At 41.5% G+C, this 18,299-nt stretch overlaps 1 protein-coding gene across 1 annotated transcript in view; it reads left to right on the forward strand.

Moving 5' to 3' along the window:
* The window catches only part of LOC147029877 (uncharacterized), a 66,486-nt gene extending 50,287 nt beyond the window's left edge, over positions 1-16,199 (forward strand). The window contains exons 9-14 of the mRNA XM_085873341.1: positions 2,570-2,684; positions 9,856-10,041; positions 11,488-11,622; positions 13,474-13,569; positions 14,538-14,708; positions 15,593-16,199. Of these exons, the coding sequence (XP_085729467.1) occupies positions 2,570-2,684; positions 9,856-10,041; positions 11,488-11,622; positions 13,474-13,569; positions 14,538-14,708; positions 15,593-15,733 (844 nt within the window). The 3' untranslated portion in view covers positions 15,734-16,199. The remainder of the gene's footprint in view (positions 1-2,569; positions 2,685-9,855; positions 10,042-11,487; positions 11,623-13,473; positions 13,570-14,537; positions 14,709-15,592) is intronic.
* Positions 16,200-18,299: the final 2,100 nt, after the last annotated feature.

The raw sequence follows: 18,299 nt of genomic DNA on the forward strand, positions 1-18,299 counted from the left end.
GTCGTTATCTTGCTGTAGGATGAACCCCTGACCAACTAAGCATAGACCAGAGGGTATTGCGTGGCGCTGCAAAATGCTGTGGTCGCCCTTTTGGTTCAGGGTGCCAGTTGCTTTGTGCTAGTTTCCGACTCTAGATCCAGCAAAAGAGCTCCAGATCATCACACTTCCTCCTCCATGTTTGACAGTTGGTGTCACACACTGAGGAACCATCCTTTCGCCTACTCGACGGTGTACAAAATCCCTGCGTGATGAACCCAAGATTTCAAATTTTTATTCAACGGTCCATTCGACATTCTTCCAGTTTTCAGTAGTACACTGGCGGTGCTTCATGGCCCAGGCAAGCCTTTCTTATTTTGCCATCTTAGCAATGGCTTTCTTACTGCCACTCGACTTGTCAAATCTGCAGGTCGAAGTCTTCTCTTCACAGTTGAAACTGAGACTTCCTTACTTTGACCAGTGTTAAGCTGTGCTTGAAGTTGCTGTCCTGTGAGCCACCTAGCACGCAAGCTGTTGACTCTCAGAAACTTGTCTTCTGATTGTGTTGTGGCTTTGGGTCTGCCAGACCTCTTCATATCAGAGTTTCCTCCAGTTTCCAAGTGTCTTTTGATGGTGTAGAAAACTGTACTCACTGACACCTTGTCTTCTTTGCAATTTCTCTAAAAGAAAGACCTGCACTTCAAAGGGTTATAATGGTCTTTCTGTCTTCCTTTGTTAATTGTCTTTTCTCGCCATTATGATAGCAATATACTACTTCCTGCAGTGCAATATATTGTCCAAATAATGCTTCAGAGGGTGCAGCAACACAGTCTGTTCCAACACTGCTTTTATTCAGACAGCGGGTTTGTAATGAATCAACAAACGTTGGGACACCTGTAGGAATTGTTTGCATCAACTTTCAAGGCTTAATTTACTTCCATTGCTGCAGAACAGCTGCAGTTGCTGACCCGTTACTTGTTCCCTGAAAAGGGCCTTTTTTAACAACTCTGAAATTTCCATTATTTTTCAGTTTTTGGTGACCTAAGCTTTTTCTTTAACCTCTGGCAGTTTACCGCTTAGCTTTGTAACATTTCAGGTTATTCACTCAACTTGAACTGCTTAAATTTCAGCAAAAACTGAAAAATGGGAGCGTTTTAAAACTTTTGACTGGTAGTGTACATATACATATCGATATATATATACTCGTAGTAATGCCCGGCGTTGCTCGGGCTAGCAATAAAGCCCGGTATTGCCCGGGCTTTCTTGCAAATTTCCTGAATAGCTGTTAGGGGTTAGCGGTTCGGGTTAGGGTTGCAGTTAGGGTTAGGGTTAGCGGTTAGGGTTAGGGTAGCTAACCCTAACACTAACCCAAACCCTAACCCTAACCCTAACAGCTTGGCGTAGCGGAGGTAAACAGCGCCCGGGGCAAAGTGGAAATTTGCGTCCCCCGTAGGCCTTAAACTTGAGTGGATTTGAATGGAAAATCCCATAAGGGATATCGATTTATCGATTTTTTTTTTTTTCGAATACCGCAAGTGTTATGGAAAAAATTTATATCCAATGACCTAAGTTGGACCAAAAGCCATAATCGTACCCAATTTGAATGGAATCCGTTGGAGTTTCTGAAAATGCATCAAAACGAATTTTGAGGGGCCTCTTAAGGAAGACAATAATATCATTAGTATATGTGCCAAATGTTGTTTCGTTTCATGCAGTAACAAAAATCTGATGGTGGAACAAAGAAAGGGGCGTGCCGAAATATATATATATATATATATATATATATATATATATATATATATATATATATATATATATATATATATATATATATATATATATATATATATATATGCACGCTCATCAGAATTGCAACTATCTTGCATGAGAATGAAAGCTATAAGAAAGTTCCTGTGGATTGGCCTGTTCGATGTTCTCAACATGAGCAGCCGGCTCATGGAACTGGAATTCCAGGTTCAAATCCCACCTGCTGAGTTGATTTGTGTCATCATCATCATCATCATCACCACATTTGAAATTTGAAAGCCTTTATCCCTGAGCAGGGGTCAGCTTTTTGTGGGCTCCAATCCTGGTACCCTTTCTTGTGGCAATGTTTTTACGGCCGGATACCCTTCCTGACACGAACCCTTTAGTCTCCTTCGACCCTACAGGGATAATTACCAGTCTACTGGTGCTCATTTCGCCGACCTTCGGAAGGATGGCAGGCTCAGTCAACCCCCCCCCCCCCCATGCTAACTCAGTGGCCAGCGGGGCTCGAACTCAGGACCCCAAGGATCCCAAATCACCGCCTTAACTACTGAGCCACACCAGGCTCATGCTGAGTTGATTTGTATATTGTCTACTTATTCATTCAGGAAAAAGAAAAATTACATCTTCTAATGTCCTTGTCGAGAGTTTAGTTCCGCTAATATTGCAACAGCAATTTCAAAGTTGGGACAGTATTTTGAGGAGAATATGGAAGGGTTTGAGATCTTCTTGGTGTATAGACATAATATTGTGATTTAAAGCAGCAATTGTATGTTCTTCAATTCACTTTCACACCCAGGGAATATTGTTCCCACTGTGCTTGCAGATCCCCAGTAGTCAGTGAAGGAATTGTTGCTGATCGTGGATTCCTAACCAGCCTTGGCCCATTTGATGAAGGCATTGAATCTTCAGATGTGGGTCAAGTCGAATTGACATTGCGGGTCTGTATCCTCTGCCTGGATGTAAAGCACACACAAATTGTAGTCTCTTCAATTGCAGAATGTCTGGTGTGAAACTTCCTGCTTGGGAGCTTCGTTGAAGTGTCGCAAAAAGTTATCTCTTCTTGTATGAGCACTGGGTTTATTATGAAAAGTCAATAAAAATTACTCATAGACCTGTGATATAATTAGTTACTCCACTTTAAAAATGAATTACTCTTTAGGGATTACTTTTCATATCGGGAGCAAGTAGAATGGCACACTTCGACGTCATGATGTCGCTAGATATGCCTCTGCCCACAATATTACATCATTATTCATACTTTTTACCAAGTTTGATTGAAATCCCTGAACCTAGATTCAAAATATTGAATAATTCTGGCTGCCAGACCAGGCGTCCAATCGGGTTGCAATTAAAACATATATTTCCCATGGCCAATGGATCATAATTGTGACGTTTCACGTCGATTGATGAGGCGGTTCAAGAGAAAGAATTTTTGAAGATTTTTTTTGTTCAATCCAATACGGCTGCCAGACCATGTGACCTATTAATTATTCGTGAACACCCTGGTATTCCCAAGACTTGGGGGAACGTGTGTGAAGTTTCACCTCGATCTGTCCATCCATTCTGGAGAAGATGATTTTTCAAGATTTTAGGTTTCAAGATTTTTAGGTTTCAAGATTTAGGATTTTAGATTTTAGGTTCAAATATGGTTGCCAAACCATGTGAGCTATGATGGCATAGGTGGAGAACTATTTGTTCCTCATGGATAGGTGATCATACCTGTGAAGTTTTGCCTCTATTTGTTCAGTCATTTCGGAGAAGAAGATTTTTGAAGGTTTTTTATGTTTAAGACAATATGGCTGCCGAACAACGTGACCGATGACGTCATTAAAAAATTTTCCACATACAATTTCGCTCTCGATCACCCTCAAAAATGTTCATACTGATCTGATGAAGCATTCAACGTATGCATTTGTGACATCATAACAAAACCACCGACGACATCATTAAAAAAATCACACTTGTTTCCCATGGGGAGTACGTCACATATGCCAAATTTAACGTTTTTCCATGGAGTGGTTTCACAGATATTGAGGTCCAAAGTTTTTTTCTTTCCTTCCCCAACACCATGACCTGTGATGTCATAATTATCGTTAAAATATTCTAGACGAGCAGTCGCACCGATAGTAAAAATTTCATGTCAATCAGATAAGCGGTTGCAGAGAAAGCAGAGAAAATTGGCATGGACGGATGAATGTACGGACGGACAGCCAACCCGAAGACAGAATGCTACCAGCGACTTCGTCAGCAGATGCATAAAAAAAACATTAACATTGTCAAGCATTTGGCCCAACTTCATTAAAGACACAAACCTCCCAATAGTGTGGGATCTGACTGTCGAGCTGGCAGCTTGTAAGGTTACGACACTTTCTAGCTGACTGTTTTTATCACTGTTCATGTACAAGGAGGAGAAGGTGTAGAACATCTCAGTGCACAGCGGACTGCAAGTTTATATTATTCTGGAATTGGCGGATATTACGGAATAGCTGTTTCATGTTAAGCTATTTCTTTCTGTGCATCCCCATGCCATGATCGGCTCAGTTGTTGGGAAAGAGGTTGAACACTCTCTGCTTGGGCTGTTTGAAATGATAAACCCCAGTCCCTGAGCATGCACACCCATCTTATTCCATATTCTTGACTACTTCATATCACACTAGAATCGACTTTCACAGTGATTTGGTAAATTGGTTGCTCAGTGGGTCGACTTGGGAAATTATCTGGGTTTTACTTTGTAACTAACCAAATAACTAGCTGTTCACATTTTCTTTCCCCTATAACTTGCATTTAGTGACACTTTCCCTTTACTTAAAAATAAAGCAGTTAAAAGAACAAATAACACCTCTGTTTCATTTGTTACTGTTGGGGTTAAATGAAATGACAAATGGGTCGGCTGCAATATTCATCTGCTTATGAGAGAGGCAGTCCGGGAATTTTAAAAGGGCCATCGAATAGCTCACCTCCATTCATTTGTTCCTCTTTTTTTCCCACCTGTGGAACAAACTTCCACATTTTCTTCAATGTTATTCTTCCCTCCAAATTTTCAAGACAGCTGTTCACCACGTCCATCTCAGATCATCCCCCATTTTGGTTTAAATTTGGGTGGGAGGATTGAGTTAATCCTCCCACGCCAATACCCAACTCCATTAAAACGTCAGTTAAATTTGTTTTTTCACATTTGAAGGTCATGGTTGGTCTCCCGCTAAGCTTGTTAAATCACCGGGTGAGTAGCCTCCACTCCTGTGCACCAAACGCGGCCTGTTCTGTGTTCCGTACGAAGTTCCGCACGAATAAAGTACACAGAAAGGAGAACCACAAAGGCTTACCTTTAAATGTGGAATTCAATTGAAAAAATTAGTGAAATTCAATTCAAAAATATATCAAGCTGCAGAGAACACAAAATGTCAGTCTATGCTTTTCACAGCTCGGACCAACATGAAGGAACTCTGAACAAGAGGTCGATGGACGTTATTATTATTAATTTTTTTAATGTATATATCGATGTCGAATTGATGGGTGGATAATGAAAGCAGATCACACAAAAAAGGTTAACGATAAGGGATTCGAGAGGTTATCGTATGTGCAGAAATGAAATAAAGCCACGGACACTGTCGTCTCTGGGCGTTTATCAGTGAATCAATGGTTTGAAGATGAGGCATTCAATAATATGAGTGAGGAAAGTTACAAAACATTTTTGAGTGCTTATCATTAAGAAATCATTGCTACCTGTTCCAGGTCAAGGCATTGTTGAGCAGGCCAAAAAAAAATGGTGAATTAAGACCCCAGCAAGGGGACAGTGAAGTGACCAAGGATGAGCCTTGATAAAGGATAATTAAATAAGGCCATTAAAGGGGTGTTTACATTTATCCAAATAACCCAATTTTCATTCATGCACTTCCTTGGAGTTTTCTTGGTATGCATGCAAAGATTCAGGTTGCTAGGTTTCATGGTTTTGGAGTTTGGGAGGAGACACACACACTGACACACACACTGACACACACACACACACACACACACACACACACACACACACACACACACACACACACACACACACACACACACACACACACACACACACTGACATTTATTCATTACATCATCATCATCATCATCATCATCATCGTCATCATCATCGTTTTACGGCCGTTTCCATGCTTGCATGTGTAAGCCGTGGTTCACCTCATGGCTGCTTTCCAGGTTGCACCATCCCTTGCTGGCCCTCTTGTTAGGCCTTTAACTCCAAGATCATCTCTCAGCAACACATCCCATGCTTTCCTTGGATGGCCTCTAGCTCTCTTTCCATTCACATTCATATCTATACACCTCTTCACACAATTACCCGCCCACATCGTTTCCACGTGTCCAAACCATTTCAACCTACCCTAACGCATTACCTCACTAATGCTTTCTATACCTAACCTATTTCTTAATTCCACATTTGGTTTCCAATCCATCAGTGTCACATCACACATCCATCTCACCATTCTCATTTCATTTCGTTCACACCTCCGTTCATCCTCCTTTTTGATCACCCATGTTTCGCTGCCATACAACATCACGCTTCTAACGCAAGCTGCATAAAGTTTTCCCTTTAATTAGAGAGAGGTTCCTTTTGATGTCAATCTGGGTAACAACTCCCTCAACTTCCTCCAGCCACTTCTAATTCTTGTATTCACTCCTGCCTCCACACCACCACCTGCACTAATCATATCACCAAGATAACAATTTATCGACAAATTCCACAAATATATCCCCATAAACTAACCTTTCCACTCTAACTGGAGTCACTTGTTTACCTGCGCAAACAGCATATTTGAAGTCAGGTACCACCTGCAGTCTACCCCTGATGCCACGACACCTCTTGTGCACCCAGCAGTTGCAGGATTTGCACAATATTGAATTGCTACCATCACCATTTCTACAGACAGCACAGGGCAACCTCCCTCTTTTTTCCACACTTCTTTCTCCCGCACCACTAATCAGTAATTTCGTTTTCTCTGTATTCACTTTCAGTCCTCTGGCCTCCATACCATCCTTCCATACTGCATATTTACCCATTACCTCTTCCACACTGTCGGCTATCAGCACTAGGTCATCAGCATACAGAAGTTCCCAAGGTGAGCCTCCTCTAAATTCCTGTGATATAGCCTCAACAACCATGATGAACAGGATTGGGTTCAAGACTAAACCCTGATGAACACCCAGTTTCACTTCAAAATCCTCCCTCTGCACTACATTTACCCTCACAGAGGTTTTTGGGCCATCAAACATTGCCACGACACCCTAACTACCCAATCCTCCACACGTAACTTTCACATGGACCATTGCACCACTTCCTGAGGCACCCTATCAAACGCCTTCTCCAAATCCACAAATATAAAGTACAGTTGTTTATTCTTCCCCAGATATTTTTCCTGCAATTGCCCAAGTATAAAAATTGCCTCTCGTGCCCCTTCCTGGCATAAAACCCAATTTAATTTAATGTATATAAACAATGTCTTCTCAATTTATCCATGACTCTATCTCTCTACCACTTTCATTCCATGGTCCAGCAACTTCAGACCCCTATAGTAATAGTTGCTCTGAACTGAGGCATCACCCTTCCCTTTATAAATCTTCACCATTACACTCTTCAACCAGTCATCTGGGACAGATGTCTCCCTTACAATTACATTTATCAATTTAGTGATAAAATTCACTCCAATAATACCAGATGCCTTCAGTATCTCTGCGATAATACCAGTGCTGCCCGCCGCTTTACCATTTTTCATTTCATCAATGGCTTTCTTCACCCATTCATTCTTTATCTCAGGTGGTGGGCACGAAACCAGCTCTACTGCCTCCAGAATATCCCTGTTCCACGGGAACTCCTCATTTATCAGGTGCTCAGAGTAACTCCTCCAAGCATTTCTAATTTCCCCATGGTCAACCAGTACATTTCCCATATCGTTCACATATCGTTCTCCTATGAGATCCTTATTTTGACTGATCATTTGCTTTGCTATCCTAAATATCTTCCCTCTACTATCCACATTATTTATCACATCTGAAAGTGAATCCTGCACTTTTTTTTAAACCGAGTAAACTTCCCTTCTTGCCCTACGTTTAGCCACTAAGTATTCCTCCTCATCCCTTCCCTTTTTCCAAATCCTAAACAGTTTTCTTTTTTCTTGAATCGGCATATCCACCTCATTATTGCACCATCATGTAGCCTCATGTCGAGCTGGGCCCTTCGACAAGCTACATGTCTTTTAAGCAGCACGCAGCAGCCCATCTTTTAAAAAGTTCCAAAACCTCTCTACATTCTCTCATACCTTAGGGCTTCCAAGATTCATTTCCAGAAGTTTCCTATAGAAATGTTCCTTTACATTCTAATCTCTTAGTTTCCATACTCTTCTCCTTGGGACGTAAGGTTTCCTCTTTTCCCTGCTCCAACTTAACTTCACATGACACACTGGCAGTATATATATATATATATATATATATATATATATATATATATATATATATATATATATATATATATATATATATATATATATATATATATATATATATATATATACACATAGCAGTCCAGGATTGCGTCCAATAGCCAAGGAGACTGCTTTGGCAGCACCAACGCTCTGCACAGAGTAATGATCTCAGTGGATGGATGGAATATATATATATCACGTTCTATACAGTGCCCAGGGTTCGGCTATTACGCACGTAGTCAGCACTCGCATTCACACGACTTTGCCAGCGTGTGCGCGGGGTGAACACCAATATGTGTCAAATATTTGGTTGAAAAGGAACAAGCCGCTTCTACTCCGCACACTCGTATCCCACCCAGCATGGCCTGGAGTCGTCTTTATCGGCCTCAGTATGCGTTTCATGCAGTGTGAGCGTCGTGCTGGCTGTGTTTCCTGTGTTGTGAAATACACCATTCGTGCAGCCTCTTCAGAGGTATTCATTCGAATGCCTTTTTAATGCAACCGGCAATCTCCCCCAGATCATCGGAAGCTCGAGTTGATAATCCCGCACTGCAAAGTGCACTATCTGACTCGCTGCACACGTTGGGTTTCGGGCTCGCTTGGGAATGAGGGCTCTGTGCCGTCGTTTCCTCACAGTGGCGCCACACACGCTGGCCTCCATGAGGGCCCACCTCACAGTGAAGGCGCACGTGGCTGATTTACCTCAGGAATAATCAGACAAAAAAAATAAGAGTCGGGACGAAATGAAGAAGAAAATGATGTAAGCAAACCGAGCTATGAGATCATCGCAACGCAGGCCCCAGTTGTCCCGCAAGACAAAAGGAAAGGGACTATCTACACGTATGATAATGGAATAACTGTCTTGGGACACTATCTGTTGGATGCATGTGGTTCCAAGAACTGCAACAATATATTCATATACTGTATATGCCATGTTTGTGGCTCAGATAACTATTTATAAACCCTTTAACTCACCATTGCTTATGAGACACAGTGATGTTACAAATGCAATTACAAAATATACCTTTAACTCAGTCAAGTTCACTATGTTTTTTCATTCAAAGTCTTGGTAGATTAGCAAACCTATACATTTTCGAAAACGTTATGACATGGGGAATCTAAAAATACATGTTTACATTTGCAGACATACCTGCATGGCCGCCATTTTGAAAATCCAAAAATGGTCGCCACGGGGGTATGTCCGTAAATGTAAACATGTATTTTTAGAATCCCCATGTCATAACATTTTTGAAAATGTATAGGTTTGCTAATCTACCAAGATTTTGAACGAAAATTAATTTACTGACATCGTGAACCTGACTATCACCATCGCTTCAGTTACAAATGTTTCTAATGCAATTCCTGATTCCATTTTCCTCTGGGCTCCTTTTCCAGTTGCTGTATTCCTCCTCCTTTCGAGAACTTGAGCAAATTTATCATGAAATGTACTTTGTATTGATGATGACAGAGCCAGTCATCAACCTTCTATCATGGTTCAACAGGAGATGAGTTTCAAGCTTTCTCAAAAGAGATGTGCTCTTGTTACCTCTTTTCAGGGTGAAGCGTTCATGTTGAAGACGTTCTGAAGAATCTGAGTTTAAAACGTTCATGTTTATCTTGTGTGTTTGTGCAGGTATGGCAATGTGGAGGAAGAATGGTGGTTGTTCCATGTTCGCACGTATCACATTTGTCTCGTTGGGATGCAGATGAAGACCCAAATACAGAGTTCTCTCTGATGAATGAGGTAGTGCGTGTTGCCACCATTTGGCTGCCCAACTACCTCCACGTCGTGCGCATGGCTTGGGACCTTCCGAGCAATGTACGGCAAAGCCCACAGCAGTAAAAGCAAACTACACTATTAATAATTATAATAATAATCTATATGTAATTGAGGGAAATTATGTTGTGTGCTGTACGTTTTATCGACTGCTGTGAGAAGATTTGACCTCAGAAGCTGAAACTTTCAGAGATTAATGAGGGCACTGAAGTTGAGCCTGTGCAAGTTTTGTTTGGTTCCATCAGATTTTGAAAAATATTTTTTCTTTTCTTTTCAAAAAGTCCGATAAGGAAGCCTAATTTGAGAAAATGTCATAAAATAATAGTTGCAGGAAATGGTGATTCAGTGGGGGTGGAGCTATTCAGGTCTTGATATTTTGGCTGGAATTCCTGAAAAAAAAAATAAAGAAAATTTATTTTGGGAAAATGTATTGTTTGCATCAAAATTGAATTGCAATTCAAACAACTGCATCACAATGCCAAGAAAAAAAAAGCCAAAAGCAGCACAACAAGAAAAAGATTGGATTTCATTCCTCAGAATACATGACAAAGGCACCAACAAGAATCAAAAATATTCCACCCGTGGAGCAGGTATTTGTGAGTCATCATAATAATAATAATAATAATAATAATAATAATATTAATAATAATAATAATAATAATAATAGAATTGAAGAACAAGAAAAGTAATGTAAATACTTGACATTACCTGGGAAATAGTGAAAAGCCCAAAAACAGTCAAACCGAGGGCAGGTTTGTTTTCCGAGTAGAGAGAGAGAGAGAGAAATAGAGAGAGAAAGAGATGTGTTTATATGGAGATTGAGATAGATATTCAACAATGAGCCTGCATATGCCAATTCACATAGACCTGAGATGTATGCTTTGACTTTTCCTCCAAGCCATTGGTCAGTTTTGTCCCTTTCTGTCACTCCTCCCCTTCCCTCCTACTCCTTTCTCCTGCTGCATTGGGGCACAACCTTTCCTCCTACTATCCCTATCCACTATTAGCCCATTGTCTCAGTTTCATAATGGCAGACATCAAGTGAGACTTTGCATAACAAGATTCCCTCATTGATTTGAGTGGAAAGGCAACCTCAGATGGGAATCGACAGTCCTTCATGGATGCAGATGAACACTCTCGGTCAAAAAAAATCGAATGAATAGGTGTGAAATGTATGTGTTATCAATGAAGGTGTCTGGCTTATACGAGGTGATTTTTGTCATGGGACTGATGTGAGTATTGGGTTGGAATGAAGGTTGAGGTTGGGTTAGTGAGCATTTCAGTGTCATTAATACTATGATCCATGACATATTTTCACGTTAATCAAGTATTATTCTCTTAATTACATGATAGTAAAATTTTGTGAACAAGTAAACTTGTTCAAAAGTTCCTGCCGTACCAGGAACACCAAACCTCCCATTAAGTTTACAATGCGATTGTTCATCACTGTCAATCTGATGTGAATGCTGCCCTCACTTTTTCTTTCAGCACGAGATAGAGATCGGTGATGTGTCCAGTCGCGTTGCCATGCGTGACCGCATGCAATGCCAGAACTTTGCATGGTTCGTCAAGAAAATTTTTCCCATGCTCAGTATGATCACCGACATCACATCTTATGGTGTGGTGAGTAAAAGGCATCAGATATCGTAACTTCGCTTATCATTTCCCTTTATAGCATATTACTACTTAAAATTGCACAATACCTCCAAGATTATTCCCTTTCAAATTACTGAGCCAAATATTTTTCAAGCATAAAGTTGATTATATGGTTGTGGAAAAGAGGAGGGAGTCCAAGTTGGCTGAGAGTGTCTCATACACAGAGTTAATTTGGTAAGGATTGCATACCATGCACATCAGCAACACAATTTGATACGGAGGAACATGGATACAGAGACATTCTATCGGAATTGTGGGAGTGGGAGTGGGAGTGGGGTGGGTGGGATTGCAGTGCAAGGCAGGGGCTGTGGCAAAGGGAGCTCCTGATGTAGACTTAACATCACCATCAGTATGAGCATTGAATCTATCATAGAAGTAAAAGAAATAACCAGGAAGGGAGATGAGTGATTTGGATATCCAATGAAAGAAAGGTATCTGTTAAGCAAATGAGATTTGCAAGGGTAACATGTTCAGAGAAATCCATGATATTCGAGCATAGTCCCCAGATGTTTATGGACCAGATGGAAAGGGTTGTTTGATGCATATAGCTGGGTGGTAGAGCAAGGGTGAGGGTTTAGATTGGGGTTACTGGCAGTGGGAAGGGTGGGGGGATATGGATGGGGTGCAAGCAGGGGTAAGGGCTGAAGATGCAGAAACAGGTGAGATGAGGTTGAGAATGAAGAATGTACCCATGTAGCGGTTAGTTGCCACTAATCTGACACCCCTCCAATGGTAGAACGGGAAAAGACTTCCCCACCCTGATGTAACTTTAAATGCAGATAATAAAAATAAAACTAACAAGATTCACAAGTATATTTAATGAATTGCTAAACAAGATACAAGGCACAACACCGATGGAATTCCATGCAAGATGACACAGAACACGCACTTATCGATCACTATTAAAAACATTTACACTATGGGCGTAGACCCAAATATACAAAGGAGTGGGTCCAGCAATTTGTGGAAACAAAGAACCAGAAAGTAACAGCAGGGGCAAAATAAATAATTGGGGAGGTAACAGAGAAGAGCTCGGCAAGCCTTGAACTTTTGGAGTGATGGCTCAGCGGGAGATGGGCTCATTCATGGGTGTCAACCTGATGCTCTGGAGGGCAGGCAAAGTGAGCTCACCCTGGACTGTTCATGCTCCCATCACTCCAAAAGGGTCCCAAGCAAAGCTGTGCCCAGACTGCTTCGGCAGCACCGACATTCTGTACAGAGTATGGTCCTGATGGATGGATGGATGGATGGCATACCAATTCAAGCTTTAGGGTTCAACTCAAGCTGGTTCCTGAGAGAGCATCTTTATTAAACGAGGTGTTGTTGGTGGATTGTGGGGAAAGATTTGGAAGAAACCTTAATTATCAAATATGGAGGGATGAATATGAGGGTAACTGAGCTCACAAGATGACATGGCCCCTCTCAATAGTTACATAAATAATATTCGATCTCCACCACATATTCACACACAGATGGTACACGAGATGTGACACTTGGTCTCCATCAACATTTATGCACAAAATTACAAACAAGAGGTTTCCACCCCTCTCATGCGCGTACCAATATCACATTCAAAAGAGAGAATTTTTTTTTTGACTCACAATTTTATAATTTTGTTTTTTAACGAGTCCTCGTCATTAAAATGGTTAAAGAGAAATTGTTACTTTCCTGTATACAAAAACAAATCTATCATGTAACAAACAGTACGGTATTTGATAATGCTGTCATTGCATTCGTTCAACAAGATGAAATGATTAAAGCCTGTATTCAATGAATTTATCAGTGAGACATTCTTCAACACTTTTTCATACCTTTCAGCTGAAAAATGGTGAGAAGGAAGATCTTTGCTTGGACCAAGAAGATGCTTCTACAAAGAAGCCCGTCATGAATATGTGCAACAACTTATCCACACAGGTAACTCATGGAGTCATATCCTCCTTCAAACTGCAGTATTCTTAGTCTGCACAGTGTAGAAATGTGTATATCTGAAAAGGCTGCCGATTGACACTTGCTTTCTCCTATAAAGCAGAACCGGGGTTCATATCTTTACAGGTTAAAATGTACAATCACAATTGTGATCTGGATTTCACTTTCCAGTGGACCAGTCTCTTTGCAGTAATACGTACTGGTGTCTCATCAGGGTTTGTTTGTTTTTCCCATTTATTTATTGGATCCATAGTCGAGGCTCACGGAAGAGCTAGAATTAGTACACTGAATGGATCAGGACACAACAGGACAAAAGGAATAGCAGAGAGAGGGAGGGGGGGGGACACCAACAACAGAGTTGAAGGCCAAAATAGAGGGAGACTTGGACAAACAATGGGGGGCAGGAGAGGATGCGTGAGGTGGATAAGATAGATACAGAAAGAAACTCTCAGGAGGGAAAACTGGAAATTTGGGAGGAGGGATTGGGGTGGGGTTAGGGGGATTAATGAGGGTAGAAAAGGTCATGGTTTTGGATTGGGTTCATCTCTCGTGTAAGTTTATCTCCGATTTGTAATGGAGCTTCCGGCAATAATAGATCCAATTTCTGGATGTTAAAGATCTCAGGGTGTCTTTCATGAAGAGGAGGCCAGTTATCGCCTGCACCTTGAACAAATTACAAAATTCCTGCTCTCACCTCTAAGGGGCATTTGCATTATCAGCACAGCCACGTTCTCAGAAATGATGCAAACAAGTCACAATGTGCTGCACACAAATGAAAGAATTCATATTGTTAAATACTGATGGCACTCTACATCTCATTCACCATGTGCTTTTGCACAATGTGAAAATGATGGGGCATTTTAAGATATTCATCCTCCTATGTTCATGGTAAGTGTTTCCTTTTCATTTTCACCATTGAACTAAATATTTGTGCATCTTCCTTCTTCTTGTACCAGAGGGTTTACCTGGTCATAACAGGCCAGATAATCGTGGGAGGACTCGATTTTGAAATGATGTCCCCAATGCGAACATGCCTTACGGAGAACCTGACCTTAAAACAAGTCGTTCTCATACCCTGCAGCAGTGAACAAACCAAAGACCTGAACAGTTTCTGGTCCTTCGAACAGGTCTGTGCCCATCCTTCGATTTTGCTTTGATATTTCTTTTTGTGAAGTTTCTTCGCATACATTATTTTGAACAAGCACTCAAGGATCGGGCTGGCAGGATGGCCTTGAGGTATGCACACTGGCTGTTTCACAGGCAGGCTGATTCATCAGTGTGCGCCGTCTCTCGGTTGAACGTTAAGCTGGCGTCCCATCTGTCGGTAATAGTTAGTGGACGTTAAAGATCCCACGGTGTCCTTCGTGAAGAGTTGGCGAGCTTTCGCCGGCACCCTGAACAAATTGAAAATTCCTTCCCTGGCTTCCTGTGTCGGAGTAGCGACCCAACCAGGTTTGTGATCCTCACCGTAGAAACTGATGGGCAGCACCGACGCTCTGTACAGAGCATGGTTCTTGATCTGATCTGACGAAAATGGTTCCTATGAAAAGGCAGTGCTGCTCAAAAATGGAAAATACAAATGCACCATCAACCAAACAGCCTGCCCGACAAAAGATTGGCAAAACGAGCAAGGCTAAAACCCAAGTGTTATTATCAACCAGGCCTCGTCGGTCATCCCTAACACATGCTCTAAGGGCCATAACGTGAAGAGCCAATATAATCGTTTGTCAATAATTCGTTGGCTCGGGTTTTATCCTGGACACAATATTATCGAGTTTACATTATGAAGTTTGACATGAATTCCTTTTTGTGAACATTGTTTTGATTCACACTTGATTTGATTTTCCTAACTTTTACTTTTCCTGCCCATTCCATCTTTTTGTTTTTTTCACTCCTTCAAAAGATTTTCCATCTGCTTTCAACTCCCCCCCACCCCCCACCATTCTGAAATGGTGCTCCCTAAAATGATGAAACTCCATTCTCTCAAGCTTCCAACTTTGTGCTTTTCCAGGGTGGAGAGATCAAGAGTCGAGCGACGGAGAATTGCTTGCAATTGACTCGAGACAATAATGCAATATTCAAGATGAGCCTCATCCTTGGCAGCTGTACAGGCCAGACTTGGGAAATCGTGCCAAACAAAGTGCATGAATGAACTCTGAAGCACTGCGCTCAGCTCAGGCTGAGACTATTTCTTTTTGACTCCATTGCTCATCGATGTGAGCTCAGACTGGGATTTGTGTGCATAGTTCAACTTTCTAAAGCCGGTTCTTTGTGAGTACAATAGGCGATGTAATTGAATAGCTACCTGGGATCATTTATTTATTTTTGTGAACTTTCTACCAAGAGGTAGATAATTCCTCAACATTTGTTTTCTTCTTTTGATAATCACTCTTGGGGTAGCCATTAGTGCCTTGTGAAAAGACAAAAGCAAAGGGAATGCAAAAGATCTGTTACCGTGCGCAATTCATGTATCTTGAATCCATTTTTCATTTTTCCAGTTTTTACAGAAATTTCAGCATTTTAATGTTTCAACTTACTCTGAAATTGAAGTATAAAACAAATAAACAATTGGAGATAAAAAAGGAAATCATGGAATCGTTTTGTTGAACAGAATTTAATCTAAATTTTTGACTCATCTAAGAAGCCAGCATTTGCAGATATAACAGCCGAACATACTCGTGGCATTGTTTCCACAATGGAAATCAAATATTATTTGGAAAGTTCATCCCAACACTGTTGCAGAAGTTCCCACAAATGTGCTGCACTTACAGGTTGTTTTGCTTTCACCCTTCTGTCCAGTTCATCCCAAACCAGCTCCATGGGGTTTACGTCTGGAGACTGTGCTGGCCATTCCATGATTTGAAGCCGACTGTCTTGTTCTTTTCTTCCAAGGTAGTTCTGACAAAGCCTGGAGGTATGTTTTGGGTCGTTATCTTGCTGTAGGATGAACCCCTGACAAACTAGTCATAGACCAGAGGGTATTACATGGCACTGCAAAATGCTGTGGTAGCCCTTTTGGTTCAGGGTGCCAGTCACTCTGTGGAAGTCGCCGACCCTGGATCCAGCAAAAGAGCCCCAGATCATCACGCTTCCTCCTCCATGTTTGACAGTTGGTGTCACACACTGAGGAACCATCCTTTCGCCTGCTCGACGGCGTACAAAAACCCTGCGTGATGAACCCAGATTTAAAATTTTGATTCATTGGTCCATAAGACCTTCTTCCAGTTTTCAGTAGTCCACTGGTGGTGATTCATGGCCCAGGCAAGCTCCTTTTTCTTATTTTGATATCTTAGCAATGGCTTTCTTACTGCCACTCGACCTGTCAAACCTGCAGCTCGAAGTCTTCTTTTCACAGTTGAAACTGAGACTTCTTTACTTCGACCAGTGTTAAGCTGTGCTTGAAGCTGCTGTCCTGTGAGCCACCTACCACGCAAGCTGTTGACTCGCAGAAACTTGTCTTCTGATTGTGTTGTGGCTTTGGATCTGCCAGACCTCTTCCTGTCATAGTTTCCTCCAGTTTCCAAGTGTCTTTTGATGATGCAGGAAACTGTACTCACTGCCACCTTGGCTTCCTTTGCAATTTCTCTAAAGGAAAGACCTCCACTTTTAAGGGTTATAATGGTCTGTCTGTCTTCCTTTGTTAATTGTCTTTTTCTCACCATTATGATAGCAAAATACTACTTCCCGCAGGGCAATGTTGTCCAAATAATGCTTCAGAGGGTGTAGCAACACAGTCTGTTCCAACACTGCTTTTATACAGACAGAGGGTTTGTCACTAATCAACAAACGTTGGGACACCTGTAGGAATCGTTTGCATCCACTTTCAAGGCTTAATTTACTTCCATTGCTGCAGAACAGCTGCAGTTGCTAACCCATTACTTGTTCCCTGAAAAGGGCCTTTTTAACAACTCTGAAATTTACATTATTTTTCAGTTTTTGGTAACCTAAACTTTTTTTTCACCTCTGGCAGTTTACCGCTTATATTTGTACCATTTCAGGTTATTCACTAGATTTGAACTGCTTAAATTTCAGTAAAAACTGAAAAATGGGGGTGTTCTAAAACTTTTGACCGGTAATGTATTCAGGTACATATTATCGTGTCCAGGTCGATTAAGTGTTCCGAATTATGGTGGACTACACGCTTGCGGTTGTGAGGAGAGACACAAGAACCTCAGCTCTTGCAAAACCAACGGGTTTATTCTCAAAACAAATAACCAGTGTGAGATTGACCCGACGGAAGAAATACGACGGCAGGTTTGGAGAGAAAGAAGGGAATGTCATAAATAAGGAATTAATGATACTGTATACAGTGAGGTAACAATGACGACAAAGAAACTAAGGCACCTCACACAAGATTTAATCGCAGATGGGGGAAAGGGAACAAAATCCGGGTTGCTTATCTCTGAGTAGTGGGGACGTTGAAGGAGCCACAGACAGGCAGGATGAGCAGGCGATGATGAGACGAGCAGATGATGGGGAGACAAACAGGCGATGAGGGCACACGGCAGGATCCAAGGACAATGAACAGAGAATCCAAGGACAATGCTGCAAGACAAAAACAGGCAGAGGCAAGCAGGGAGGTCAACCTCCTCCACAAGGCTCTCCTCCACCAAGCTGTCCTCAGTCACTCTCTTCAGAGACTTTCATGATCCTCTCTCACGCGTTTTCCACAGAACTCTCGATTCTCAGAGATGCACCGCATCCATGTGATCCAGGTC

The sequence above is a fragment of the Eptatretus burgeri genome, chromosome 3 (genome assembly GCF_056783735.1).
Source record: "Eptatretus burgeri isolate ZD-2024b chromosome 3, Ebu_testis_v1, whole genome shotgun sequence".
Lineage (NCBI taxonomy): Eukaryota > Metazoa > Chordata > Myxini > Myxiniformes > Myxinidae > Eptatretus > Eptatretus burgeri.